Source organism: Lynx canadensis, chromosome B4, assembly GCF_007474595.2.
Source record: "Lynx canadensis isolate LIC74 chromosome B4, mLynCan4.pri.v2, whole genome shotgun sequence".
In the NCBI taxonomy this organism is placed as follows: domain Eukaryota; kingdom Metazoa; phylum Chordata; class Mammalia; order Carnivora; family Felidae; genus Lynx; species Lynx canadensis.
This window is the reverse complement of record NC_044309.1, coordinates 83,076,115-83,103,045: the sequence shown is the minus strand read 5'-3', so window position 1 is coordinate 83,103,045 and position 26,931 is coordinate 83,076,115. Positions and strand designations below refer to the sequence as shown.

Genomic DNA, 26,931 nt, shown 5'->3' with positions numbered 1-26,931 from the left:
GGACCAGTGGGAAAAACCAGCTTAGGGTAGGGGGTAGAAATAGGACTCTTTGGTACTCAAGAGCAGGGAGAAACTGGGGAATTGAAGTATCTCCCTCAGTCTTCCTTACCAAGCCATTTCAGGTGCTTGGAAAGGTGATGGTAAAAACTGAGAATAACAACAATGGTCAACGGTGCTGAGCCTATTAACAGAGAGTCTTGTGGGAGTGGTCCTGACCCTAATCTAGGATATCTACCTTGTAGTCCTAGGCCTTTTTAAGGAGAAGTTTGACAAGAGAATGGGGGAGTAGCCCCCTTGCAGGCCTTCCACACTAGGCATACAAGGTCTCTCAGATTACCCCTATTTTTTTTTTAACGTTTATTTATTTATTTTGAGAGAGCATACACGTGTGTGTGCTCGAGCTGGGGAGGGTCAGAGAGAGAGGAAGAGAGAAAATCCCAAGCAGGCTCCATGCTGTTATTGCAGAGTCTGATACAGGGCTTGATCTCACGAACTGTGAGATCATGACCTGAGCCTAAATCAAGAGTCGGGTGCTTAACTGACTGAGCCACCCAGGCACCCACCCGATTACCCCTATTCAGAGTGGTTTGCTTATTTAGGAAAGGAAGGGAAATGGACTTCCCTAGATGATAAGAAAGAGGGATCTCTTTGGGCCAGCCTCTGTGAGGGGGACTATGCGATATATTTCAGCTTGGGTTACGGACTTTGTGGAAGAACTGAAGTGTAGGTCTCCAGATCTGAAGTCTAGGATTCTGATCCCCAGTTTCTTCTTGCCTACATCTCTGGTCCAAGAGAAGAAAAAGGTTTCTTTGTTTCTCCTAGTTGCCTAGATGGTGGGGTGTTGGCTTGATTTGGGGAAGGAGGAATGGGTTAAGTGGGCAAAGCCAGGCTTTGAGGATGTCATCTATAGACTTGGATCAGCTGCCTGCTTCTCTGCTGGCTGCTCTCCAGTCCTCTGTACTGTCACCTCTCACAACCATGTCCTCTCTCCTCCCCTTCCAGTCCTGGGCCGGGTGCTGGAGGTGACAGATCTCCCTGAGGGCATCACTCGGACTGAGGCGGACAAACTCTTCACTCAGCTTGCCATGTCTGGCGCCAAGATCCAGTGGCTCAAGGATGCTCAGGGGCTGCCTGGCGGGGGCGGGGGGGACAACGGTGGGACTGCTGAGAATGGCCGCCACGCGGACCTCGCTGCCTTGTACACCATCGTGGCTGTGTTTCCCAGCCCCCTGGCTGCCCAGAATGCCTCCCTTCGCCTCAACAACTCCGTGAGTCGCTTCAAACTTCGAGTGGCCAAAAAGAACTATGACCTGAGGATCCTGGAGCGAGCCAGCTCCCAATAAACGGAGGAGGGGAAGGGACCGGCACAGTAGGGGTGGGGGCAGGGCGGAGGGGGTCGAGGGATCCTGACAGACTACGGACAGAGGCAGAAAGAAAGGTGACAGACACTGAACTGGAGCCTAAGACAGTGGGGATGAAGATGGAAACAGACACTCACACTGGCACTGGACTCCTCGCTCCCCTGCCATGGATCCCTTCTTTTTCCCTGGTTGGCCCCCCTTGCTGCCCTCTCCTTCCCATCCTCTTCTGTCATTTTTTATCTCTTCTCCCACCATGAAATTAATTTTTTTCATATTTTTTGGTCAGGTAGAATTGGGAGGGTCCCATGCTCCCCTATTCGATCTCCTCTACCATCCCAAGCTCCCTTTTCATTTCTGGTCTTTATGAATATATTTATATGGACAGAATTAAGAAAAGCAAAATTGATTTCCCCTTTCTCTCACTTCCCCCATCTTGTCTCCCCAAACCCCAAAGAGTTAAAACTTGGGCCTCCCCCACCTCCCAGAACACTTGTATATTGTTTGTTTGAGGTTCGTGCCGCAGTAACAGACAGTATTTAATTGCACATACAGATGTTTGCTGGGTATATTCACTGTAAATTTTATTTAATCTGATTTTTTGTTTGTTTGGGGGGTTATTTGGGGGGAGGTTGATTTTGTTTTTAAATATAAAAAAAAAAATCTGTCACTGGACGTCAGTCCCTGTTTCTCTGTTGCTGACCCGGTGTGGGTGGGGGTCGGAGGTCCTAGGTAGGTACAGCCCCACAGCTTGTCGGAGAAATTTCATGTTTTCTTTAACATATGCACACATACCTTCCTAACACTATTCCCTGCATCCCATCCTCCTCCTTGTACATGGTGATTCTGATAGATGGCTGGATCTCTAATGGGACCTTTGTTCTGGGCTCTCCCAACTCTGCCACTAAGTGTGGTTTCATCAAGCACATCCATTTGCAACTCCTGACCTCTGTCTGACTCTTTATTAGTAAAATAGGAGACTTGAACTAACTTGCTTATCTCTGAGGTTCCTTCCACTATGTTAATTCTGTGATACTCATTTCGGGCCCTCCTGGCTGAGCTGTGGAGGGTGAGTGAGATCCAGAACCAGGTTGAGATGGTGGCCTCAACAATCTGGATATGTATCCAGCATCCGATCTTCTGAAAACTCTTCAGGGATGGAGGACTTGGGCCTTTTATAATATGAAAGCTAGAGGATTGGGTTCTATGACAAACAGAAGCGGATGTTCTTATATAAAAGCTACATCATTTGAACTTGAAGGGTCAAGATACTGTATCACCCAGGCATGCTCAGCAGTCCCTGTCCTATGCAACCGAAGAAAGGTGAAAAACACGTTATCCACCTGCATGGATGGAGCTTCTCCTCTCTCTGAGGCTTCTCAAAGCTAGCCCTGTTGTCGTGCAGCCTGTCAGACCAGGGCCTTTAAGAGCCATCCAGCAGCCCCTTTTCCATCTCACCCACCCCTTAACAAAATAAAAAAGAGCAGTGACAGAAATGACAAAGTACATTACCCTGGAAATCGCTTGGGTCTGGGTAGCAGTATCTCTAGCCAGGCTCCTCTGAGGCTTGTCTGACCCAACCTCCAACATAATCCTTTACTTCTTACAGATACAAGGGATAAAGCAGCACTACATGACCACCTCCAAATGGCCCTCCTTTGAGATCCGAGGAGTAACTCCTCTTTCAGCCATGTCACAACCCAGAGTAGGAGAAGGCCGGAGCCCTGTGAGACAAGAATGTCAGATATCTCATTGACCCATAAGCTCCTATACCAGGGCATCAGATGAGGGAAGTGGAATCAGGGAATCAAAATGATTTAGGAAGTGTGGGGCTTGGCTGTCCTACCTCCAAAAGTTTACAGTCCTCATGGAGAAGCAGAAGCAGACGTTGCTTACAGAGGAGGAAAAAACCGTGTGTGGTAGCTTTTGCCTTCTGTCCAGTGTTAACGAGACCATCTCTACCTGACCATTAGACCCTTACTCTCCCAGAGCCCCTCAGGTGGAAGTCCCATCCTGGCTTTTTTCAGTAGCTCAGAGAAGTCCCTTCACTTCACCCAGGGGATAAGGTTTTAGAATGGGGGAAGGATGTCTCAGGGGGCACTGGAGAGAATAAAGCAGTACTATGCATGGTCTACACTCCCTTTCAGGATGGCAGCAAGGTACCCCTCCAACCATCAATGGATAAAGAATGCAATCTAGTCTGGCTGACAGGAGACCTCTGAGAATTCAAAGTCTCCTTTCTCACCAGTTTCCAGCCTTTGCTTCCTAAAGGTTTGAGGCTAGATCGATGCTTGAGGGTGTAAAAACATGACCACAGGAAGACAGTGGCTGAAAAAAATCAAAAGCTAGTTCCTCAAGTAGGTCTGGGGCAGGTAGACTCGGAGAGGTGTGTGGACCTCGGGGAAGGCTGTTTATAATTTCATCTTTACGTTCAGTCATCCAAAGTCACCTAAGTGAGTATGCAGCCTGAACAGACACTGCCCTTCCTTGAATTTAGCCAGAACTGACCTGTACACGGTAGATGAAAAACCAGGACACAGTGGCTTTGGGGGATGGGAGGAGTCAGGGTCCAGCCCAGCCCAGACCTCCCCGTGTCCAATTTCTCTGTGTCAGCTGTGGCGCTCAGCTGTCCACTTTCCTCCAGCCCTGTCATTTCAGCTCTGACACCAAGGCGAGAGACTAGGAGGTCTACAAATAACGTCTGGGTAGCCGCTGTGAGTACAGAGGGTACTGGGGGGGCTTAGCCCCCAAGGAAGAGGACCAGTCGTCCCCCAGCACCACCATCAAGACCCCAGGGGCTCCCTCTTTCCTCCACAGACTGTGGACTGACTTAGGGAATCCCAAACGTAAGTTGCCTCTTCATCCCCCGTCCATTTCCAGCACTGCTCCCCGCAGCTTCCCCAATCTGTAGTCTATTCAACGTCTTCGTTTCTCTCTTGCCTGTGAGTAGTTAGGGTTTTAGGAGTGAAATTATTACTCTACTCCAGGACAAGAGCTAGGATTGGAGGGTGGGGTGGGGGTGGGGTCAAGGGAATGGAGTAGTAAGGGAAGGAAAGGCTCATATTACTCTGAAAACTTAAAATAGCTGAGGACTGAGGCAGGCTGGGAACTAGGCCCTGGGCCCCAGGGACTCAAAGGGGTAGGGGAGAGCAAATGTCCCCAGCCCATCCCTCCAGGCATGCTTCTGGACCCACCCATTAAGCCTCTTGAAGAAAGGGGGTTCTGGGAAGGTGTGTGTCATATCTCGGTTGCCCACAGATTCCCAGGAGAAACAAACTGTAGGAAAATCCCTGAACCATGCAGCTTTGAGCACCATGTTGGGGCTATAAATTTGGGTTGCGCCTCTGGGTGGAAAGGATGGGTATCTAGCTGTTTGAGGAACTGGCGGGGAAAGTCTTTTGTCTGTTGCACTTTTCTCTGGACCTCCATGGAATCTTCCTGTTCATAAGTCTGTCAAAGGATTTCTGTTTAACCAAAGTCCTCCCAAAGTCTCCCTTTCAAGGACCACCACCCCCCCCACCCCGCTACAGTGAGGGACAGGAATTAGGAAAGGAAGAATGGCAGTCAGAGATCAGATTCCATAGTGGGTCCAACCTCTTGCAGGATGACAGAAAAGGAGGTGCTGGAGTCCCCCAAGCCCTCCTCCCCAGCAGAGACTCGGCAAAGTGGGGTGAGTCTGGGCCTCCGACCACCGGGTGCGGGAAGCTGGGAACCCACTGCAGCCCTTGAAGAATACTTGAATTGATCTCACTTGTTCATGACTCCTTTATTGGCAGAACGCCAGCCAGCACCTACAGCCCCCAACACTCCTAATCCTGGGGTGTGCCCCCTTGCCCAGGCTAGAAAAATGTTTAGCTTCAGCCTTACCTGCTCTAGAGAGCATGACAGTTCTTTTAACTTTGGGTTTCCTCCCCTCCCCACTCCCCTGCCTCCCTCAGCTACAGCGGCTGAAGCAGTTATTCAGGAAGGAGTCTCCTGGGACGAAGGAGATGGAGCTTCCCCCAGAGCCCCAGGCCAATGGGGAGGCAGTGGGAGCTGGGGGTGGGCCCATCTACTACATCTATGAGGAAGAGGAAGAAGAAGAGGAGGAGGAGGAGGAACCACCCCCAGAACCTCCTAAGCTTGTCAATGATAAGCCTCACAAATTCAAAGATCACTTCTTCAAGAAGCCCAAGTTCTGTGATGTCTGTGCCCGGATGATTGTGCGTGAGTCACGAAGGGAAGCGGAGAGAGCGTGATGTGGAAGGCAGGAGGTGGGGGAAAGGGCTCAGGAGAGGAGCATGTAGCTGACAGGCTATGGCAAGAGGTGGCTTGAGGAAAACACATTAGAGACTGAGAGTGTCGGGTCCTAGACAGAAAAGGGACCTGAGAGCTAGAGTAGCAGCGCTGGTACAAAGGGAAGGGGAGATCAGGAACCTCACCCACATGTTCTTCCCTCTCCCAAGTCAACAACAAATTTGGGCTTCGCTGTAAGAACTGCAAAACTAACATCCACGAACACTGTCAGTCCTATGTGGAGATGCAAAGATGCTTCGGCAAGATCGTGAGTAGGCTCGGGGGAGCGAGGAAGCGGAAGGGAGGGGACATGTTGCCAGCTCCCCCCTTCTAGTCCCTCCCAAGTCGTCATATCCATTTCCCTGCTTTTTCTTTCTCAGCCCATCTCTTACTCTAAGAAGAAGTTGCACTCATGGGAGAGATGGGGTTCTGGGCCCTACTTTGCTGTCTCTAATGCTTTCTCCCATCCCATCCTACAGCCCCCTGGTTTTCATCGGGCCTATAGCTCCCCACTCTACAGCAACCAGCAGTACGCTTGTGTCAAAGATCTCTGTAAGTGCTTCAGGGGGACCCAAGGGAAAGGGGAAGCCTAGAGGTGGTCCCAGCACCACCTCTAGATTTGGAAGCCAAATTCTGAAACAGAAAGAGTCTACTTCCCATGGTTCTTTCTCAACCTAATATTTTAGCCATCTTGAATAGAGTCCATATTCCTGTGCTAGAGCCGAGAGAGAGGAGATTAAGCTAGGGCTCCACACAGCTAGCAGGAGACAAAGCCAAGACTGAAACCTTCGTCTGCCTAGCTGCAAAATCGGTGCTCTTCATATGTAAAGCCATTTCTAAGCAAGAACAAGGATTCTGGACCATCCTCATCCTTGTTACAGAATAATACCAGTCTCAGGGCTAGACCAAGAGCTGTGGGCATCCTGGGCAGATTCATAACTTGGCAACTCTTACAAACATATTCGTTGACAATTTACTCAACATTTATTTGGAGGAGAGGCTGAACTGTGTGAGGAGCATGGGTGGAAAAAAGAAGAACCCACTGGTGGCAGCACCCCAGCTTGCACATGCCACTCAGCGGAACAAAAGCCAGCACTTAAAGGACCACTCTCCTTAGAAGGAGAATAGTAATTGTGAGCATTCCCCAGCTCCCAAGCAACTTGTTAGCAAAGTTGTCTTTCCGTCATCATAGAATGCTCTGCCCGGAAGGAGTGCTGGTAAGTATTTTTCTCCGTCACATTACATTTCCAGTGATGTTTTTAGAGTGCTTTATAGATTGATGACCTAGGTATGCCCAGCTGGCCCTTCCCTAATCCTACACGCACGCACACGTGCACACACGTATCTCTATGCTCCATCCCGCCTCTCCCTTACCTAGGAGGTCTCTCTTTCCTCCAAGCCTTTCTCTGCTTCCCCAGTAATGGCTTCATTCTTCCCTTCCTACTAGCTGCTGCCAATCACAATGATCCTGTGTTTGAAACCCTGCGCACTGGGGTGATCATGGCAAACAAGGAACGGAAGAAGGGACAGGCAGATAAGAAAAATGTGAGCACCATACCTTCCTCCTGAGGTCCCCTCAAGAGATTCCATGGAACAGGTCCTGTCTCCTCTCTGGAAAGCCAACAGAAGCTAGGGATTCTCTTCCCCTAAAATTGCAACAAATTTTTTGCATGCAATCTTAGAGGGCCTCTGGTTGAGAACTGCCATAGTGTGTGTGTTCTTCAGAAACTCCCTTCTGAAACTATCAGATTAAGCACCAGAACCAACTGAAGGCTAGGCCCCAGGCTCCTAGCATTGCTGGACAACAGAGGCAAGAGCTATGCTTTTTGGATTTGGGGAAGAAAACTTATCATGCCAAGTAATCAGAATTCTAGAGCCGTGAAGGGTCCATGAAAATCTACGAAGAGTCCATGAACATCCTCTTGCCTGACTCATTTATCTTATAGTTGAGGAAACTGATGCTCAAGACCAGTGGCCAAAAGCAACTTCATTTCCTTCTGTAATAGGATTACTAGACTGGTAATGCCGTAGACTTGCCTTGAGTCTGCCAAAGAATTTGTTAGCATATCCTTGTATCTTTCTGGACAACCAGGATGGACTGATGTGGATAGCAGTTAGATGGGGTCCTAAAACTGGATGAATGACGATGCCCAAAGGATCTACGTCCTTTAGGGAGTGTCTGGCTAGAGGGAGATTTCTGATACCTTATCAGCATGATTTGGTCCTCAGTCCTCACCTGTGGGTATTTTTCTCACTGATGCAAATGGTATTATCCCTTAAGTTTGTGGGAAACCTAGGAGGGAAAACTTATATGCTGAACAGTATATTTTAAAATCTTACTAGAAGGGGCGCCTGGGTGGCGCAGTCGGTTAAGCGTCCGACTTCAGCCAGGTCACGATCTCGCGGTCCGTGAGTTCGAGCCCCGCGTCAGGCTCTGGGCTGATGGCTCAGAGCCTGGAGCCTGTTTCCGATTCTGTGTCTCCCTCTCTCTCTGACCCTCTCCCGTTCATGCTCTGTCTCTCTCTGTCCCAAAAATAAATAAAAACGTGGAAAGAAAAAAAAAATTTTTTTTTAAAAATAAATAAAATAAAATAAAATAAAATAAAATCTTACTAGAAGAAAAGCCCAAAACTAATAATTTGAAATTTTGTCAGGAAAAATGCACATGTCTGTTGTTGGATCAAAAAAAAATCAACTGCACAAAAACAGAACTAGGGATTAGCCTCAGAGTAGTTGATATGGAGGTTGGGTGTAAGTTAGAGATTTCTGTGGAATGAACTATGACTTACAAGGCACTAGCAATATGATTTGACTGCTTCCAGAAAGGCAAGCACACTCAGGTTCTCTTAAGGGAATTAGAAAAACTGTGCTGCCCATTTTTCTCTTACACACTGGAGTATTTTTAGGAGCGGACATTGTAGTAAAAAACCTGGAATCAGGATCATGGGGGAGGGGGTGATTTGAAGGAACTGATTAGAGAAGAAAATGCAGGAAGTACTTACCAGCTACCCTCAGACCTTTAAGGGGACTATGTTTGTTCCATATTGCTCCGGAGGCCAAATCAGTACCAATTTACTAAAAGTTCAGGGAGATTGACATAGCTTTAATTTAGGGAATTGTCCTCAAATTGCATGAACTTACTTTGTAAGGTAGTGAGCTCCTTGTCGTTAGCTACATTCAAGCACAAGGTGGATGGTCCACCTGCCAGAAAGTTTTCAGGAAGCCTGGGCATTAGGCTGGTGGTTGAACCAGGTATTTCCTTCCAAGGCTCCTTCCAAGCCTGAGATGCTGTTATTCTATAGTTCTCTGGCCTGGCTGGAGAGCCAGGGCAAGCATGGGTTCCCAAGAGAGCATCTTCCTAACTCTGGTACCCCCTCCAGCCTCTAGCAGCCATGATGGAAGAGGAGCCAGAGTCTGCCAGACCAGAGGGAGGCAAACCCCAGGATGGTGAGTGTCCCCCACCTCCATCCATAGAGATGGAGTAGGGTCAGGGACTTGGCTGGGTAACAGGGGATGGAGGGCCAAAGGGCATGGCAGATTTGGAGATAAAAGAGGCTCTGCACGGGGCACCTGGATGGCTCAGTTGGCTAAGGGTCCAACTTTGGCTCAGGTCATGATCTCATGGTTCGTGGGTTTGACAGTGTGGAGCCTACTTGGGATTCTCTCTCTCTCTCTCTCTCTCTCTCTGCACCCCCCCACTCAATAAATAAACTTAATTTTTTTTTTAATTAAAAAAAAGAGGTTCTGCAACAGAAGGGTAAAAGAATGAGGGTTACCCTCCAGGAACTAGAGACAATTTTGGTGTTTCCCATCCCAGGAAACCCTGAAGGGGATAAGAAGGCTGAAAAGAAGACACCTGATGACAAAGTGAGAATCCTTTTTCCGTGCAGGAACCCCAGTCCTCTCCCCAACCCAGGTCTGACACCACTCATGGCCTCCACAGAAGTTCACACTTACTCCATGGGTTCCCATCACCCTTAACCTGCCTTCACCATGCACGCGCGTGCGCACGCATGCACACACACACACACACACACACACACACACACACCAGAATCCTCTCAGTTCAAGGAGGTGGAAGAGAGTTGGAATGTAGTGTGTCTGCGCAATGCCCCTGCCTTGGACTCCTGCCCCTCAGTGTGGGACAGAGGAGCCCAGAGACTCATCACCTCCTTTCACCCCCAGCACAAGCAGCCTGGCTTCCAGCAGTCTCATTACTTTGTGGCTCTCTATCGGTTCAAAGCCCTGGAGAAGGACGATCTGGATTTCCCGTGAGAGGCCTTAGACTGGGACAGGGGGTGGGGTGGCGGGGCGGGGATAGGGGTGGGAGTACTGAGAGTGGAGAGGGGAGAGTTCATCTCCTTATGGGAAAGGAAAGGGGGTATCAGGGGCTTAGAGCCTGTTGGGGCTGGACCGGAGCCAGATATATAAGTAAGCTCCCTAACTCTCAGAGGCCTCTCCCTTCCTCTTCCAGGCCTGGAGAGAAGATCACAGTCATTGATGACTCCAATGAGGAATGGTGGCGGGTAAGAGAAATGGCAGAGGCTAGAGTGGGACATGGGTTGAGTTTAGAATCTGAGATTGAGAGACTGATTCTCCCTCCCGTCTCCTCCAGGGGAAAATAGGGGAAAAGGTTGGATTTTTCCCTCCAAACTTCATCATTCGGGTCCGATCTGGAGAGCGTGTGCACCGCGTAACGAGATCCTTCGTGGGAAACCGCGAAATAGGGCAGATCACTCTCAAGAAGGACCAGGTAGCTCTGGTGCCCCATCCAACCTCAGGCCCCAAGATTCCTCGGCAAACCACACTCCTTGCAGATCTTAACCCGTTAACGGGGCTAGGATAGGCCTTCATAAATCCGGGCTCCCCTGCTCTCCTCTTCTACCTTTTCCCTTGATTCCTCTCCTCTCTAAACCTTTAATACTTCAGATAGTGGTGCAGAAAGGAGATGAAGCCGGCGGCTACGTCAAGGTCTACACCGGCCGCAAGGTGGGGCTGTTCCCCACCGACTTCCTGGAGGAGATTTAGGCGTGCAGGCGCCTGCTGACCGAAGATACCCATGCCCCATTCTGGGCAGGCCCAGGGGAGGCTGGGGAGGAAAGGGGCGAAAGCAACTATGCTGGAAGTGGGGAGGGGTGGGAAGGCCCGCCAGAGCGTGACGGGCCTTCTGGGAAGGGACTGGTTCCCGCCCCCCCCTCTCCCCCGGCCTAGGGCCTTGGATACCTGGTACCCAGAACGGCCTCACCTGCAACTCCTCAGGCCCAGCCGTTGAGAGCTGGAAAAAGAATGCGTCTCCACTAGGAGGCGCCCTGGGGGTGTGGGAGGCGAACTGTCGAATGTTGCGAATGTATTAAAGTTTTGAAAAAAGTTAGAAAAGTTTGTTCTTTAACTGGGGGCTGAGGGGAGAGGGAGGAGAGGACCTACGAAGCGTTGGAGAATCCTCCCCAGCTGTCTCACCTCACTATCATCGGGTAACCCGACATCCACCTGGGCTGAGGCTGGTGGGAGGTGGAGAGACAGGTGCGTCCGCCAGGCGAGGCCTCTCTTGTCAGCGAAGAAAGGGGAGCCGGACTAGAGTCACCACCCCCGCGTCCTGGCGGCTAGGAGAAAGATCTGGCTGCAGGGTAGGTCCCCCTACCTCTAGGCGAGTTAGCCGCGGGCAGCCCCCCTCACATTTCGGAACCTGGCTCAGTGCCGAGCTAGGCCGCCAGGGGGCGATGCAAGATCTTGGTTGGAGAGCAAGGGACTGGGCGGGGGAAGGGGGGCGGAAGGAGAGAACCTGAGACACCGTGCCGGAGACCCTGGGCCTGGGAGGGGGTGGGGTGCGTGCCGTCTCCATGACAACACTTCCTCAAGTCCTCTGGGAACCGAGCGAGCGAGGCCGGGGGGCCTAACCCCTCCCGCGCGGCCCCCGCCCCAGCCCTTTGCGACAGGTACCGAGTGAGAGGGCGCGGGGCAGACAGCAAACCGGCTCACGCGGGGACCCCCCCTGCGGCGCGCCGTATGCAAATGTTATTGTTTGCATATGCAAATATGCAAATGTGCCGGCCCCGGTCAGGGTGGCAGGTGGCGGGGAGCGGGAAGGTGTGGGGAAGGGAGCTGAAGGATACGAGGAGTTTGGGGACCTGGGAGCGGACCAGTGAGAGGCAGCCTGAGGTGGTCCCTGGAGTAGGGCAGGCCGAGGGTCTGGAGCTTGATGGCGGGTGGGGGAGGGTCAGCCCCGCCAGTCAGGAGATCCTCTTCTGCCCGTTGTCTGCCAGGCCTGAGGTTGGCACCGCCTAGCAAGGTTGGCAGCGGGAGCCCGGGCACCATCTGCTGCTGGCGGGGGGAGGGCAGAGGCTCAGCTGGGCTGGGGAAGAGAAGGGCCCGGGACGGACTCGCCCCCCTTCCTTCCAGAGTGGGGGTAGGGAAGCACATAGGAAAACTCAATGCAGAACCCGGTTCAGTTTCCTGTTCCCTTTGCCCTTGACTGTCCCGGACGCCCGGGGGCGGCAGCGGGGTCATAAAGAAAGACTCAGGCAGCCCCCCCTGTAACCACGCTCGGGCTGGAATAAAAGCAGATCTCAGGCATCCGCCTCCAACACCACACACAGATCAAGCCTTTTGCCCCCATCCCTCCTCGGGATACGCCTACCAAGAAAGGCGTGGTGGAAGGGGGGGGGGGGCGGGTTAGTCGGAGGTCCCGGTGCTGGGAGGCTAGGTCTCGGGTCGTATCTCTTTATCAAGAGATATGAGCGACTCAAACCCAGATCCCCCGAAATCCTCGAGAGGGCCCCCCCCCCACAATGCTGAAGCAAAACCAATTTACTGGCTCATTGGGCGGCGATGCTGGTGTGGGGGTGCCGAGAAGCAGAGAGAGCTGATGTTCTCCCCCCTCTACACTCGGGGGGCACCCCCTCCCCCGCCTCGTGGAGTCGGCAGCTGTCCCTAATTAGAGCGGCGGTTTAATTGGATTTATCAGCAGTTAATAGGAAATTAAGCAAAGGGCCCGAGAGAGGGAGGGCGGGAGAGGCGGGGAGGCCGGCTGTGCCAAGCTCGAAGGACGGGTTCTTGGGGTGCCAGGGGTGGGGACATAGGCCCAGTATCGCGTTCGAGCCCCATGATCACACCCTCCCCCCAAGTATTTGCCCGCCGTTGAGCCCAGGCCTGCCAGCGGGTAGTAGGACTCATATGAGGGAGGCGGAAGCGACAGCGACCCTCTGTGAGCCCACACACCCCTCACCCGGCAAACGGCCGCCTAGGTGATGGATGATGTTGCCACACGCAGCAAAGGTCATAAGTCTGGGCCAAGGAACGGACTGAATTGAAAACAGACCGGAGGAGGGGCCGGGTTACCAGGGTCCGGGACACAGCCCGCACCCTACTCCGCCGCAGTGCCCCCTGCTCTCGGCAAAGAAAATGCCCCTTACAGTGGGAAGATTGGGCAGTACCGGGGAATGAGGGGGAATACAGAGTGATCCTCTTTTCCACGCCTGCCTTGCGGCTGTGCGGGGCATCCTGGGAGTCCCTATGTCCTTCTGTTGCTCTCCCTCCTCTCACCAAGTACTGGGGTTGGGACTGGCTGGATTGGCTGTTGTCAGAGTGGCCCAAGGTGTGCACCACCCACCCTAGGGGCCAAGGAAGGAAACTAGCAGTCAGTCAAGCAGGGGAGCAGGGTCCACAGCCCTGGGCACTTCCTGTAACCAACACCTCATTATGTGGCTAGGCTAACAAGGCCTGCTCCTGGGGCTCCAGTGACCTCTCTGCCATACTCTTCCATGGGAGGGCACAGACAGCAGCTCCTGTATATGTGTGGGTGGGAACCTCTGAATGTGTGGGGGTTGGTAGTGGTCTGTGTCCCTGGAGATTATGGGTGTTTATGCCTCTGGTGTGTGTGTGTGTGTGCACGCGCCTGTGACCCGAGCGTGTGAGGTGTGTATATCAGAGCACGAGGTGTAGCGTATGTTGTTGGTATGTGTGCCCCTGGTGTGTGTCCGTGGCCCTAAGTATGCATTTGTCAGTCTTGTCCCTGTTCTGCTCCCACTCAACCTCTATAATTTTTGTCTGGCTTAGCCCCTGGGTGTCTAGGTGTGCATACGTGCTCTGGCATGTCTGTGTGTCTGTGCGATCTTCACGCCTGGGTGTGCCCCGGTGTGGGCATTTCCGCGTGTCTCTGCCTGCAGGACTGTGTATGTGTGAAAATCAGGAAGAGCCACCGGTGAGTGTGTATTGCTCTGGCGTCTCCGCCTGCAGGTGTGTGTATCTCCGTGACAGTGCGTGGGCGTGTGCCTGGGTGTGAGCCGCGCGACAGTGTATTCGAATGACAGTGTGACGCACGCTCGCTCCTGTGTGTGTGTGTGTGTGTGTGTGTGTGTGTGTGCGCGCGCGCGCGCGCGCGCCTGGGTGAGTCTCCCACACCCGCCCCTTCCTCTCCCCATTTCTATTCCTCTCTCCTCTCCGGGCGGGCTTGGCTCCGCCGTCCGCATCATCTCCATCCATTATTGAAGAAACAGCCGCGTCCGCTCCAATCACATCAACACCCCCGCCCCCCTCCGTTCCGCTCTCCCCGCGGCCCCTCTGGGTGCTGGGGAGGGGGGAGCCGCGGCGCGGCGGGGGCGCCGGGCAGGAGCGGGCTCCTGACCCTGTGCCCCGAGCCCGGCCAGGCACCGGGACGCCGGGGTCCCCGGCGGAGAGCGCTTTGCATAAACAGATGGCGCGGGCGTCTTTGTCTCGCTCGTTCGCTCGCCGCGCGGCTCCCGGCTCCGCGGCTGTCTGGCTGATGCAATCATGATCATCTCTCGGAGCCTCGGGACCCGGCGCCCTTAATAGCGGCAGAGGGGGTCAGGGGCTCCGGGGCTCCCGAGCAGATGCTGGGCCCTGTGTCTTCCCTCCCCGGGCGCCCCTTCCACGCCCCACAGCTGCAGAGGGAAGACAGGAGGCCGCGCAGAGGTGACGGGCATGTGGAGGTGACCGGGAAGTGGACCCCGGGCAGTGCCCTGAGGTGTCCCCAGGCTGTCTCGTTGGACTGCTGCAGCCCCCCAGGGGCAGCAAGCCAGAGAATAGTAATAGAACTGGGGGGATGGGAAAGGGGAAAAAGAGAGACAGAGACAGACAGGCATTTGTAAAGAGAGATGCAGAGGGTAGAGAGATGTAGAGGGAAGGAGAGACAAACACAGAGAGACACAGAAACAGATGCAGAAGGACAAAGCCTGGTAGAGAGAGCTGCGAAGGGAGAGACAGACAGACACAGCCAGAATAAGGAACAGACAGACATACACAGAGACAGACACAGAGAGACAGAGTTAGGGCCTGAAGAATAAAGAGGCAGAAAGAAGGGCAGTCAGAGACTGGGGTAGGCAGGGTCAGAAGGCAGAGGGTCTGGAGCGGACCAGCTGCACAAGAGGAACCAGCCTGAACCCGTGGTGCCACCCATAGCTGGCGAGGTGGGAGATGGACCATTCCCTCTCCGCACCTGCCCCTGGCCCCGCCTCACACCAGAAGAGGGGAGACTGCGGGACCCAGTGCCTTGGCGGCTAGAGTAGCAGGAGCCGCAGGCGGGACGTGGACGGACACTCCAGGCACTGACTTAACCTGCCCGAAAGCGGTGGGGCGCAGAGCCTGCGCGACCCGATAGGGGGCGCCCGAGGCACCTCCCCTGAGAGCTTGGGAGCAGCTCAACCTCCAGGGGGCGCCCCGCGCCCTTAGCCCCAGCAGCCAGCTCGCTCCGCCCAGCCTAGCTGCTTTTGACAAGCGGTGCAGCCAGCCGGCGGATTAGTGTCCTGGCGCGATTTCGCGTTCAGAACCTGGTCCCCACGGGACCCCCGCACGCCCCAGGCCACGCCTAATCCGCAGCTAATGACTTCTGCGGTTCCTCACCCGGCTCGATCAGCATGGCCTGAGTCCTTCTGATGGGAAAGTGCGGGAAGGTGGGGAGACAAGGGATCCGGAACTCACGGAGTTCTGAGTCCCAGCTCGGCCGCACAGATCACGATCCAGAAATGGGAGGGGGCTAAGAAGTAGGGTCTCAGACCAGGGGTCAGAGACTGGCACCAGAAACGGGTGCAGGGTCAAAGAGCCCTGGCAGGGCCAGAGCAGAAGCAATAATAAGGTAATAAGGCGCTTGGAAAGTGGGGGTGGAGGCCCACGGCAGGAGGAACAGCGGCGTGTCTAGGAAAGCGGCGGGGCAGAGAGTTCGGAACGCGTTAGACTCTGGTCACCAAAACTCGCAAGAAATGGTGCGGGAGCGTGGGTGAGGCCCCGAGAAGCAAAGGGGCGTGGCGCAGGGGCCGGATGTCCCTGTTGGCGTCCTGGCGCCCCAGCTGTGCCACACAGAGCCAGATGTACAGCCCAGATGTGCTGCCCCTGGAGATCGAGCTCCAGGATTGATTTTTAGTCCCGGAGACTGGAGGGCTGGGGGGCACGAGTGACAGGACACTCCACTCCCTGGCCCGGCCCTGGAGCTGCGGGTGCTCTGGGAGGGCCAGGCTCTGTGCTGCTCCAGGTTCTGACATCCCGTCAGTCCCCCTCCTCCGCGCCCCCCCCAACACACATCGCAGCGAGTCTCTGTCTCTTTGTTCTCGCCGTGTCTCTGACACTTTATCTCATTATCCGCCGGAGGGAGGCGGAGAGCCGGGGACCCCGCAGCCTAATTACAGCCGCGCTTGTCAGAGCAGGGGGCGGGGGAGGTATCAGCGCCGGGAAAGGGAGGGGGCCCCCAGGAAGGGTTGCTTCCTTCCCTGTACCCCACCCCCCCAGAGGTGGGTGCACAACTCGCCCCTGTCCAGAACCCTGGAGGGGAGAAGGGCTCTGGAGGGGAGAAGTCGGGGAGCTCTGCCGGATTTGGCTGAGGGGCGGGAGGGAGGCGGGTGGGAGGATGGAAGTTAGCTTGGCAGTGAGGAGAGGTGGTTAGGACTAGGCGCCTGGGTCCCTACGACCCCAACTCCCCAAAGACGGTGGCAGTGAGCTTTGCCACCCTAACAGCCTAGCGGATAGCTAAGTTGGCTGCAGAAAGGGAGGCTCTGCACTTCCATCTGTGTGTCTTGTTCTCTTTCCTCCTTCACCCATCTTTTCTGTCTCCCCTTGACTATTTCCCTCACCCCATTTTCTTCCTATCACAGCCAGAGCAGAGAGTGGACTCCTTGGGTGGCTCTGACTTGGCCCCTACTGGAGGTAGGCAGAGCAAGTCTATCAACCACCCCCCCACACACACTCCAAACTTTGAAAACTGACTTATTCTATCCTGAGCAAGGTTTAAACACTCTCCTGGCCTCCAAACGCTATTCCAGGCCAACCACAACACAACTAGGAGAACTACCCAGAACTAGAGGAGGTGGGACTGCTTTAGTGCTGTGGGTCTGTCCGTCCCTCTCCTCCTCCCACTACACTGTGGAGGGAGACAGAACTAGGGCCTTCGGGATCTGCTAGATCTAGGGGTGTCAGAGAGGTGCTTCAGATGCCCTCACTGGCCCCTGGCCCCTCCTGCCCCACCCCCACCCCAGGAACACTCCACCCCCTGCCCTCCGCTTGCAAGTCTGCCTGACTCCCTGTCCCATGGTGAGTCCCTCTTCCCTCCTCCGGGTCCTCCCTCAGTCTCTTGGTCAAAGCCTGTGAAGTGTCTCTCTCAGACCAGCCCCAGGCCCCGGGGATGAGGGTGTCCTCTGCGCCAGGGTGCGGGCATCTGGAGGAGTGGAGGAGCAGAAAGCCCTCTGCTCCCCAAGAGTTCTCCCGCTCTGAGCCCGGAACTGTGGGAGGAAGAAGAGATGAGTGGGGGCGGGGTGAGTCTGCCGGAGCGGGCCGTGCCGGGCTGGGCTGACCCCTCCCCAGCCGGGGGCGGGACCCCAAGAGGAGTGAGGGAGCAGAGCCGCTGGGGAACATCTGACACAGGAGAGGCGATATGGCGGGAACGAGTGTCGGGGCCCGCTTCTACCGGCAGATCAAGAGACATCCCGCGGTGAGTTGGGTCCTCGGAGCCACTGTATCTAACTCCTAATTCTCTCGCTTCCCTGGCGGCCCCTAAATCTCCCTCTTGCCCGGTTCCCCCATTGCTCCTAAGCTTTTTCCAGCGTGCCCTCAATCTAGCCCGGCAATATGCCCCGTGTCTCTTGAATCCACCTCGGAGCGGCTCGCCGTGGGGTGAGGGAGACGAAGGCTGGAAATGTGCTGTGGAAGGTTCCAGGTCCCCTCTCCCAGAAGGGAGGGAGCGCCAGACCCGGGTGGGGGTGGGGACGGGTGCTGGCTGAGAAGGTCGTTAAGAGGCGACTGGGACTGCGGGGAGGGGGGCTGACCCTGAAAGCGCCCTCCGTCTTCTCCGCAGCTCATCCCGATGATCGGCTTCATTGGTCTGGGAATGGGCAGCGCTGCGCTGTACTTGCTGAGACTCGCCCTGCGCAGCCCCGACGTCTGGTAAAGGCCGGATTTGGGACGCGAGCAGGGGGCCTGGGTGCGGCAAGGTAGGGTAGGAAGGCAAGGGCCTCTCGGGAACAGTGCGAATGGGCAGTCCCAGCAGGGATTCCCAGGCAGCGCACCTGCGTCCGCACCGCCAGGCAACTCCGGGCTGGAGCCCGCTCCTGGCCTGGGAGGCCCCGGCCTTCCCTCCCACCCACCCGACCACTCACTCCTCGGGGCCCCAGACTCGACCCGCTTTGGGCTACGGAACCCGCACAGCTCCCGGCCCGGTTGCCATGGTGACGCGCTGGCCGGCGGGCGGCCTTTGGGTACCTCCACCTCCCCGCCTGAGTGCTAGGGGTGTGGCCGGGCGAGCTGCTAGGGGCGCCTTCGGGGCTAGGGTGGCACAGAGACTCAAAGCCCCACCAAAGGCGGCGGGGGTGGGGAGTGGGGGGCTCCTCAGAAGCACCTACAGCGTTATCGGTATTTGAGGCACATCACTGAAACCTCAGCCCTCTCAGGATATCTGCCTGATTCCCACCGCTCTGCTCTGGGGCGGGGGGGGGGGGGGTGGTAACCTGGGGTGGCAAGGAGCAGGGGGGAGGCCCTTGGGCTGGGTTGTCAGTCCATCACCTGGCCCCATACTGACAGTGGTGACAGCCTTCTTGTTTCACTCTTCAGCACCTGCTAACTTGCCCCCTCCTCTGTCAGTCTCTGGGACATGGGGCCCCCAGGGGAGGACGGGGGTGCTGAGATGGGGGCAGAGACCCTGTGTGTCACCTTAGGCATCAGAGTCCGAGCTTCCAGAGAGGAAACTCTGACCATCCCCCTCCCTCTCTGTAGCTGGGACAGAAAGAACAACCCGGAGCCCTGGAACCGCCTGAGCCCCAATGACCAATACAAGGTATCTCCCGGTGGCTCTAGGGTTTCCCCTCCACCCATCCTCGGTCCCAGGACCACCCTCCCCACCCCAGGCCACAAAGGGAGGCCTGGGGCACTCACTGCCCCTTTCCCTCCTATAGTTTCTTGCAGTTTCCACCGACTATAAGAAGCTGAAGAAGGACCGGCCGGACTTTTGAGCTCTCTAGGATGCGAGGTAGAAGTAAACCACCGTCAGCCAGTCAGCCAGCCGACTCATTTCTTCCACTCTCTGCCCCCTGCCCCCAGGGCGCCACTCTAGCCACCCTGTCCAGCTGCTGCTTACACAGGCTTCGTTCCCACAGGAGGGGAGGCAGCTCCCCACCCCCTTCCCTAGCTCCCAGCAGCGGAAGCGCCTCTGACCCTCAGCTGGAATCCCACGAGGGGGAGGAGTTACACTGCGGGTTGACCCAAAAGGCTCAAGCCAGCCCCTCTGCCCCCCTACCCAGCCCTTGCAGGGTGTGGCTCAGGCTACGTGTTGAGCGTGGCCAACGTGAGCCAAGAGCAAGCGGAGGCCTCTCGGTGCCAAGTGACGTGGCGGGCCCCACGTTAGCCCAGGCGCCCGGCGCCAGCGCAGGGGCGGCGCTGCTCTGGCTCGATCGGGCTCGTTGCCTGCCGCCCAGCCAGGCCTGCACGAGGCACCTCCTCGCTCCTCCTTGTGCCCAAGCCCGCTGCCTCCCGCGCCAACAGGCATCCCCTCCTGCCGCCTCGCACCTGGGCCTCCCCCTGCCATTCTGCCCCTCCCTTGCTCCCTTCGGTCCCCTGGGATCAAACAGAAGCAGCCGTGGGCAAAATACAATTTCATTTAACAAATTGAATTTGCTGCGCCTGCTAATCACGTCTGGTGTCGGCTCTGATCAGAGACAGAGAAAGGAGGCTGCAGCCGCGGGGGGGGGGGGGGGTCGGGTCCTTGTGGTGGGGATGGTGGTGGTGGTAGGAAAGGGAGGGACACAAGGTGGTAGGAAAGGGAGGGAGACAAGTCACTACCTGGCCCAGGGGACCCCTCCCACAGTGATGGGAGAGCTCAAAGCAGGTTAGCATTTTATTAGATTAAAAACAGAAAGGCGGCGCCTACCCACCCCTTCCTCTGGCTCACAAGGGCAACTCCCCCCTCTCCAAGTAAGAGCAAGGAGTCTAGAACACTGAGATAATGGAAGAGTTCAGGGCGGAAAGCCCCAGGCCTCCTCTTTCTAAGTCTTGTTACAAAAAGAAATCTTCTCAGCTACAAAGTCCAGAATATACCTGGCTCTTCCCCTAAGTGGGAGGCTTTCTCTCCCCTAGCAAAAAATTGAAAGATAGTCGTTCTCCTCCACTGGCCCAGGCAGACCGAAGGAGAATAAATTTCAGTCTATGGGCCTCCTCTCCCATGTGCCCTCAGCGCTCATCAAAACCAGGCATGGGGAAGGCCCTGGCAAACTGTTCCACCCGTTGCCGGAGGTCGGCCAGCCGATGACTGGTTTCTGTGTCCTTGAGCAGGAAGGATTTGAAATCCTGGAGTTTGGCTAGAGGGGGATGAGGAAAAAAGTGGTCAGAACTTCAGGGAAGGTAGTTAGATCAGCCAGGGGGAGGGACAAACAGGGAATGTAAACTGACTAGCTAGGAAGGGTCTTGCCCACTCACCAGTTTTGCTCTTCACCTCCAAGCCGATGTTGACCCCTTCATCTATAAAGTCTACAACTCTCCGGAAGTCATCCTCACGGAACTGTCGAGAGGTCAAGGCTGGGGCCCCTGGGAGAGAGGCAGAGGGGATGAGCACAGCCCAAGCCCACCTGGCAGCCATCCTTCCTCCCTCAAACCTCAGGTCTCACCAAGCCGCAGGCCCCCAGGTGTGATGGCACTTCGGTCTCCGGGACAGGTGTTCTTGTTGGCTGTGATGGATACAAGTTCCAGCACCCGCTCAGCCCGAGCTCCATCCAGGCCCTTGGGCCGCAGGTCCACCAGCACTAGGTGATTGTCGGTGCCACCTAAGGGGAAGGACAGTAGGCAGGGAGGGGTGAGTTCTAGGCCTCTGTCTGAGGCTGCAGAGGCTCTCACCCACCCCCCTGGCTCACCAGACACGAGCGAGTAACCTCGCTCTAGCAGGGCATCAGCCATGGCCCGAGCATTCTTCAGAACCTGCAAGGCGTACTCCCGGAACATGGGGGTGCAGGCCTGGAGACAAGACAGTAGCACCTGTGACCCCAAGCCATACCCCTTCTGCTCCACCTCCACCACAGTTGTGACCCCAACCCTGACTCCATCCGGGCACTTCCCTTCCATCAGCTGCAACTGAGTTAGCATGGAACAGGGTCTAAGCCTCCAGCCCAGGGCCCTCCCCACCCCACAACAGTAGGCTCCCCAACCTGCTTTAAGGCCACAGCCACTGCAGCAATGGCATGGTTGTGGGGCCCCCCCTGCAGGGATGGGAACACAGCAAAGTTGATTCGGTCCTCAAATGTGTAAGGGATCTCCCGGCCGGTCTTGGGGTCCACAGCCTGCATCCCCTTCCGATAGAAGATGAGTCCTGACCTGTGTGGGAGGCAGGTGATCAGAATCTAAGTTAAAAAGAAAGGATAAGGGAGGAGAAAAGCAGAGGAAGCAGCCTGGCCTGGACCCACTGAGTTCTCAGTCTACCTCAGTTGGGCCAGCATGTAGAACTCCAGTAATCAAGGAGAGCAGCCCCTCACTCCCACCCCCGAATCCCCTAGTGGGGAATTGCCACCATGCGCATGAGGAGGAGAGTCATCACAGACTGGGCAAAAATCTTCAGGGTTTCAGATGGGAACGAACTCTTCTCGGATCCAGCCCAACAGTGCCCCTGGAATAGGGCGTGAAGGCAGAGAAGGGCAAGGCCTGACCTCAGGGGAGCCTGACCTGGCCCCTCGAAGGGTCTTGTGAGTGGTGGTGGTGACAACATCCGCGTGCTTGAAAGGTGAGGGGATCACCTTGGCAGCCACCAGGCCACTGATGTGGGCCATGTCTGCCAGGAGGTGTGCCTTGACCTCATCACACACCTGGGCAGGTACAGAGACAGGCCTTAGCCTGGGGAGGGAGCAGACAGGCCTCCCCAAGGCTGCCCCCCCCCAAAATGCCCCCACCCGCCCTGGGAAGTGGCTGGTACTCCAGCCCTACACCAACCTCTCTCATGCGGGCGTAGTCAATGAGGCGAGCGTAGGCACTGGTACCAGCTATAATGAGCCGCGGTCGGAAAAGCCGAGCAGTCAGTGCCAGCTGGTCATAGTCGATGAGGCCAGTTTTGGGCTGGATGGACAAACAAAAAGCTGAAACCCTGAGACAGAAGCAGGGCAGCTCACTCTCCTCCTTGACCCTAAAGGCTGCCCAGGACTCCAGACCCTCACTTTCCCCAGGAGAGGGCCACCAGGGCCCTAGCACTCACATTTAACTTATAGGGCATAGACTCAAAGAAAATGGATGTGGCCGAGATCCGCTTGACATCAGACATGTAGCCGTGAGTAAGACTGGAAAGGGACGACAGTGATAAGACAGCTTCAGAAACGAGTAACTTCCAGACTTAACCACTGCCTTCCTGCCCGGCTCCAAAGGCCTCTGTCCCTGGAACACTGCTCCTAGTATGTGCAACCCTCACTGCTCAGTCCATTCCATGGTGAGCACCGGTTACTGGGATCTTCTCTTCCTCATCCACTGACTTGCAGGGCAGGGAGAAGCCTGCATGTGCCACCTGTGTGGCACACACTGGGTGTTCAATAAAAACTCCTTTCTCATGCCCATCCTGCCCACCACGCCCAGCACCCACTGCATCCATACTCACTGGCCCCCATCAGGCAAGTCCAGCCCCATGATTCGGTCATGAGGCTGCAGAAGGGCTGTATAGGCCGCCAGATTAGCCGGAGAGCCTGAGTATGGCTGGACATTGACTCCCCACTGTGCAGGATCCAGGTCAAAGGCTTCCAAGGCCCGGCGCTGACACAGCAGCTCAATTTCATCCACTACCTCTGCTCCTCCATAATATCTGCCATGAGATGGGGGGTATATCAGGGCACCCAGAAAGGGTTCCACCATCCCCCTCAACCAGCAGCAAAGGGCTGGGAAGGCCACTCCTCTAGACACGCTGGGAAGGTAACTGGGAGCACCGTCCCCGAGGCTGCCCTCCAGCCCTCTGGTACCTAGGCCTCACCTCTTGCCAGGATAACCCTCCGAGTACTTGTTGTTCAGACAGGACCCCAAGGCCTCCAGCGCAGCTCGGCTGCAGAAGTTCTGGGGTGAGGGGGAGTGGGGGGGATTGTCACAGAAGGTATTGAGCCCCTTTCCCTGGAGCCCCCCCACAGCCCCACCCTGTCAGAGCCCTGGGCAGCAGGGAGGAGCCAGGCCCTACGGAAACCTCTATTCATCCAGTGTTCCTTGTCAGACCTGAAGAAAGGCCAGAGGAAGCATCCTGAGAAACCCAGCTGCTGTGGTAGGTGTCCCCAGCAGGGCCACCTGTCCATTCGAACCTGTGCTTCCAGGGTCCTCTTTCCTCTTGGGAAGGGGAAGGGACCAGACTAAAGTACAGGGGCCCCGGAAGGCTTTGGAAGCTCTCTAATGTCCCCATCCCACAATCCAGATTGCTCTGCCTTTTCTTCAGAGCACAGTAAGAAGACAAGGAGGGGCACCTGGGTGGCTCAGTCAATTAAGCATCTGACTCTTGATTTCAGCTCAGGTCATGACCTCACAGTTTGTGGGATCGAGTCCCTCTTCAGGCTCCGAGCTGGGAGATGGGCGTGAAGCCTGCTTGCGATTCTTTCTCCCACCCTCTCTCTGCCCCTCTCCCGCTTGCGCAGGGGCTCGCACTTTCTCTCTCTCAAAATAAATAGACTTAAAAAAAGAAGAAGATGGGGCGCCTGGGTGGCTCAGTCGGTTAAGCATGTGACTCGATTTTGGCTCAGGTCGTGCTCTCACTTTTGTGAGTTTGAACACCACATCAGGCTGTGCACTGACAGCACGGGGCTCACTTGGGATTCTCTGTCTCCCTCTCTGCTCCTCCCCTGCTCTGTGCTCTCTCTCTCTCTAAATAAATAAATAAATAAATATTTTTATTTTTTTTCCTCCCGCCCCCCAATAAACATTTTTAAAATGGAGGAGGAGGAGGAGGATACAAGGAGATAAGGCCCAGCAGGAAGGCCCAGAGTCTGAAAGGTACATCTGTAGAAACAACAGTAAGATGATCTGTTACTTCCTGCACCCATTGTGGCCCATGTCTTGGTCCCTCTCCCCAGACCCCACCTCTGAGGCAATGAGCTCCAGGCCACGACACTGCCTGTCCTTCTCTCTCTGCAGCAGCTCCCACATCTCAGGGTCACTGTCTGACAGACTCTCTTGGCCTGTCCAGCCCCTGGTTGCTTCTCCAGTCTGGGTCTGGGCCACCTCACTGTGTTGGCACCGTATGGCCATCCTGCCCAGATGACCACATCTCTGCAGAGGCTGGGAAAGGAAAAACCAGGATCAAATAAAAAGTATCCACATAGTCTCCCAACAACCCTCAGCCATGCTTATCAGGCTTTCTGGCTCCAAACCTAGCAGCCAGTTGTCCAAACAGCCTTTTCCAATTCTCGTCACCCCCACCTCCTCCTTCCAAAGCCAGTTCTAGAGCCAAGGTTGGGGTCAATGTCCAGGGGGTGGTTCTGAGTCGGTCCATTCACCTCACCTCGGAATTTCCCTCCACCTCGACCCACGAATCACTCTGCAAAGCCACGGGGCAAAGTCTGCCCTCTGTAAGCCTATGGCTTTGGAATTCAGGGGCAGTCCACTGGGGTTCCAGAACCTCCTCAACCCACAAGCACAAAAGGGTGTTCCCCTAGGGCCTCCATGGCACTTGGGGAGAGGAGGCTGAGTTGGAACGGGTTCAGGCATTAGGCTGCAGAGGTGGTTTCCAGAGCAATGGAAGTGGCAGAGTAGACCTTTAGCAGTCTCTGGGAAAAGGGGGACCGGTGGAGAGCCTGCCTGCAGGGAAGCCAAAACCCACATCCTGTCCTGTGCTCCCCACTTTCCCACCTCCTTCCAGCCCATAGAGCTGAGGGACCCCTGATGTAAGCAGTGGGGCCAGGTTGCATCATCTGCATGGCTCAGAGCTGGCAGGAAAGACTCAGCTCGCCGTCCAGGCCAGGAACCCCACTCGTCCGCCAGGGTCCACGGGGCATCTGGTGCGGTTCTCTTCCCCAATGCCACGTGAAATGGGCGGTCGCAGGCCCTGGGGCGTCTGGTTGCGGGAATGAGGAGGGGCCCCAGTTACGCCGCGGGCACTGAGGGTGGGGAGTTCTCAAGGATTCCCTAGTTGCACGTCCGCTCCCCGAGAACTAAAACCACGTGCGTGGAAAAGCCAGGAGAACCCCAGAGTTCGTGAAAGGGAACTAGGGTAGGAAGGAAGCTTGCTTTCTATTGGTCACCCAATCTCCGAAGCCCCATTCTTACCCGAGTCGCCCAGAGCAAAGAGAAGGGCAGCATCGCAACCGGAGGTCGCAGGAGGTCCAGCCACCAACTCTAGCTGGGGGAAGCAAAGGGTAGGAAAACGACTGATTTTAGAGCGCATGCGCGAGAGCGGCCCGGGAAGCCACCGAATTGAGGGGAGAGATCTACGCATGCGTGAGACCTTTACGGTCTCTTGGGAATTGTAGTTTTTACCCACTTCCTCCGCTTCAGTTACCCATGTGTAGCCCTTGGTCAGAGGCTCTCGCCTGAAAGAAAAGAGATCCAGTGCCGCCCCACCTCCTCACTGTCCTGAAGCTTTTTAGTGGGTGTGTGTGTGTGTGTGTGTGTTTTATCCTGTCCTCCGGACAAGAACCATTTATTGGGTGCCTACTGAATACCTACTTAGCGTTATTAGGCTCTTTGGGAATATAAAGACTCCTATTCGAGCTAGAGAGCACTGGGAAGCACCCTGGTTTGGAACGATGAGAGACCTGAGTTCAAGTTCCAGTTCTTGGGCTAACTAGCAAATTAGTCTATCTGGGCCTCAGTTTCCTCACTTGCAATAAAAAAATAACATGTAGTGAGGATTAAATGAGACTTTGTGTGTAAACATGCTCTGGGATGAATCACCCTCCCCTCATCCTCTGACCTGCCTCCTCCATGGTATCTCCTTCTCCTGGGACATTCTGGAACTGTGTGAGGTGCCCCCTCCTGTTGTTGCATTTGTTGAATTTGGTATCTGTTCACCTCTTGTTGCTCCAGCACTCAGTGAGCCCTCTTTATTTCCCTGGGGCTAAAGATCCTTGGAACTGGAAAGGATCTTCCTTTTAGCCTGACTTCATCTGGACTCATCCTTTGGGTGAGGGACTCATTGACTCCTTTACAAGTAGGCTCCCAAACATGGGTATCAGAATTGGCTGGGAAATGTAGTATAAATGTATGAGTGTGAGGCTTCCCTACAGAGGTTCTAATTCAATGAATCTTAAAGAGTGGGCATTTGCCCACTCGTGGTGACAGTGAAACCTCTCTTCAATGATTCTAAATAGCAGTGATTTTGAGAATCATTGCCTTATTTAGCAACATTACACATTCATTCATTTAGTCATTCAACAGACACAGTGAGCTCCTACTCTGTGCCAGACATGCCATAGCTTTGGAGATACAAGAATAGATCACTGACTGCTGGGACATAAGAGGCAAACAGGTGGAAAAAAATGCAACAAGTGCAATTACAGGCAGGGGCAACTCAGCTCCCAGATGTCCAAAGTGTCCAAGGGGGAAGGGGTGGGAGAAGAGAAGAGGATGGCTGTAGAGGAGGCAGTTTGTGAGTCAGAGGAAGTGGAGGAGGACAATCCATCACAAAACATATTCACACGCAAAGTTTTAATCTCCAGGACATGCTATTTTATCATTGCCTTACAAGCGAAGAAACTGAGGCCCAGATGGGCTAACTTGCTAATTCCAAATATTCCCACTTGGCTCTCATACCAGGCCTCAGAAGTCCCCTCTTAGCTTTAACCTCCTTCCCTCCCACTCTAGCCTCAGGTGTTCTCAGTTCTTTCCAGCACTAGGCCTTGGGTTAGGGTTCTTCTCCTTCCTCCAGTCTCTGACCCAG

The 26,931-nt window shown here is 55.2% G+C and overlaps 4 protein-coding genes across 28 annotated transcripts in view; 3 read left to right on the top strand and 1 right to left on the bottom strand.

Annotated features, from left to right (window-relative positions):
• R3HDM2 (R3H domain containing 2) overlaps positions 1–1,804 on the top strand; it is a 161,950-nt gene extending 160,146 nt beyond the window's left edge. For all 24 annotated transcript variants that reach the window (XM_030322994.1, XM_030322996.1, XM_030322991.1 and 21 more), the window contains one exon: positions 1,003–1,804. In XM_030322994.1, the coding sequence (XP_030178854.1) occupies positions 1,003–1,343 (341 nt within the window). In that variant the 3' untranslated portion in view covers positions 1,344–1,804. The remainder of the gene's footprint in view (positions 1–1,002) is intronic.
• Positions 1,805–2,732: 928 nt separating this feature from the next.
• STAC3 (SH3 and cysteine rich domain 3) lies at positions 2,733–11,009 on the top strand. 2 transcript variants are annotated; one of them, XM_030323016.1, is made up of 12 exons: positions 2,733–4,204; positions 4,962–5,028; positions 5,297–5,564; positions 5,804–5,901; positions 6,113–6,185; positions 7,081–7,178; positions 9,014–9,080; positions 9,451–9,500; positions 9,819–9,904; positions 10,108–10,159; positions 10,249–10,386; positions 10,563–11,009. In XM_030323016.1, the coding sequence occupies exons 2-12, from the start codon at positions 4,963–4,965 to the stop codon at positions 10,659–10,661; spliced, it is 1,095 nt and encodes a 364-aa protein (XP_030178876.1). In that variant the 5' UTR covers positions 2,733–4,204; position 4,962; the 3' UTR covers positions 10,662–11,009. The 2 variants fall into 2 exon arrangements, with proteins under 2 accessions (XP_030178876.1, XP_030178877.1); XM_030323017.1 differs by lacking the exons at positions 2,733–4,204; positions 4,962–5,028; positions 5,297–5,564; positions 5,804–5,901; positions 6,113–6,185 and adding an exon at positions 6,628–6,850.
• Positions 11,010–17,294: 6,285 nt separating this feature from the next.
• Positions 17,295–19,694, top strand: NDUFA4L2 (NDUFA4 mitochondrial complex associated like 2). The gene is made up of 4 exons (XM_030322989.1): positions 17,295–17,562; positions 17,926–18,014; positions 18,840–18,900; positions 19,019–19,694. Exons 1-4 carry the CDS (start codon positions 17,506–17,508, stop codon positions 19,073–19,075), a joined length of 264 nt encoding a protein of 87 aa, XP_030178849.1. The 5' UTR covers positions 17,295–17,505; the 3' UTR covers positions 19,076–19,694.
• Positions 19,695–19,942: 248 nt separating this feature from the next.
• On the bottom strand, positions 19,943–25,432 carry SHMT2 (serine hydroxymethyltransferase 2). The gene is made up of 12 exons (XM_030322987.1): positions 25,320–25,432; positions 24,135–24,332; positions 23,050–23,129; positions 22,684–22,884; positions 22,291–22,372; positions 22,032–22,154; positions 21,768–21,907; positions 21,257–21,422; positions 20,966–21,065; positions 20,723–20,878; positions 20,535–20,642; positions 19,943–20,416 (listed from the first exon to the last, which is right to left on the bottom strand). The coding sequence occupies exons 1-12, from the start codon at positions 25,350–25,352 to the stop codon at positions 20,289–20,291; spliced, it is 1,515 nt and encodes a 504-aa protein (XP_030178847.1). The 5' UTR covers positions 25,353–25,432; the 3' UTR covers positions 19,943–20,288.
• Positions 25,433–26,931: the final 1,499 nt, after the last annotated feature.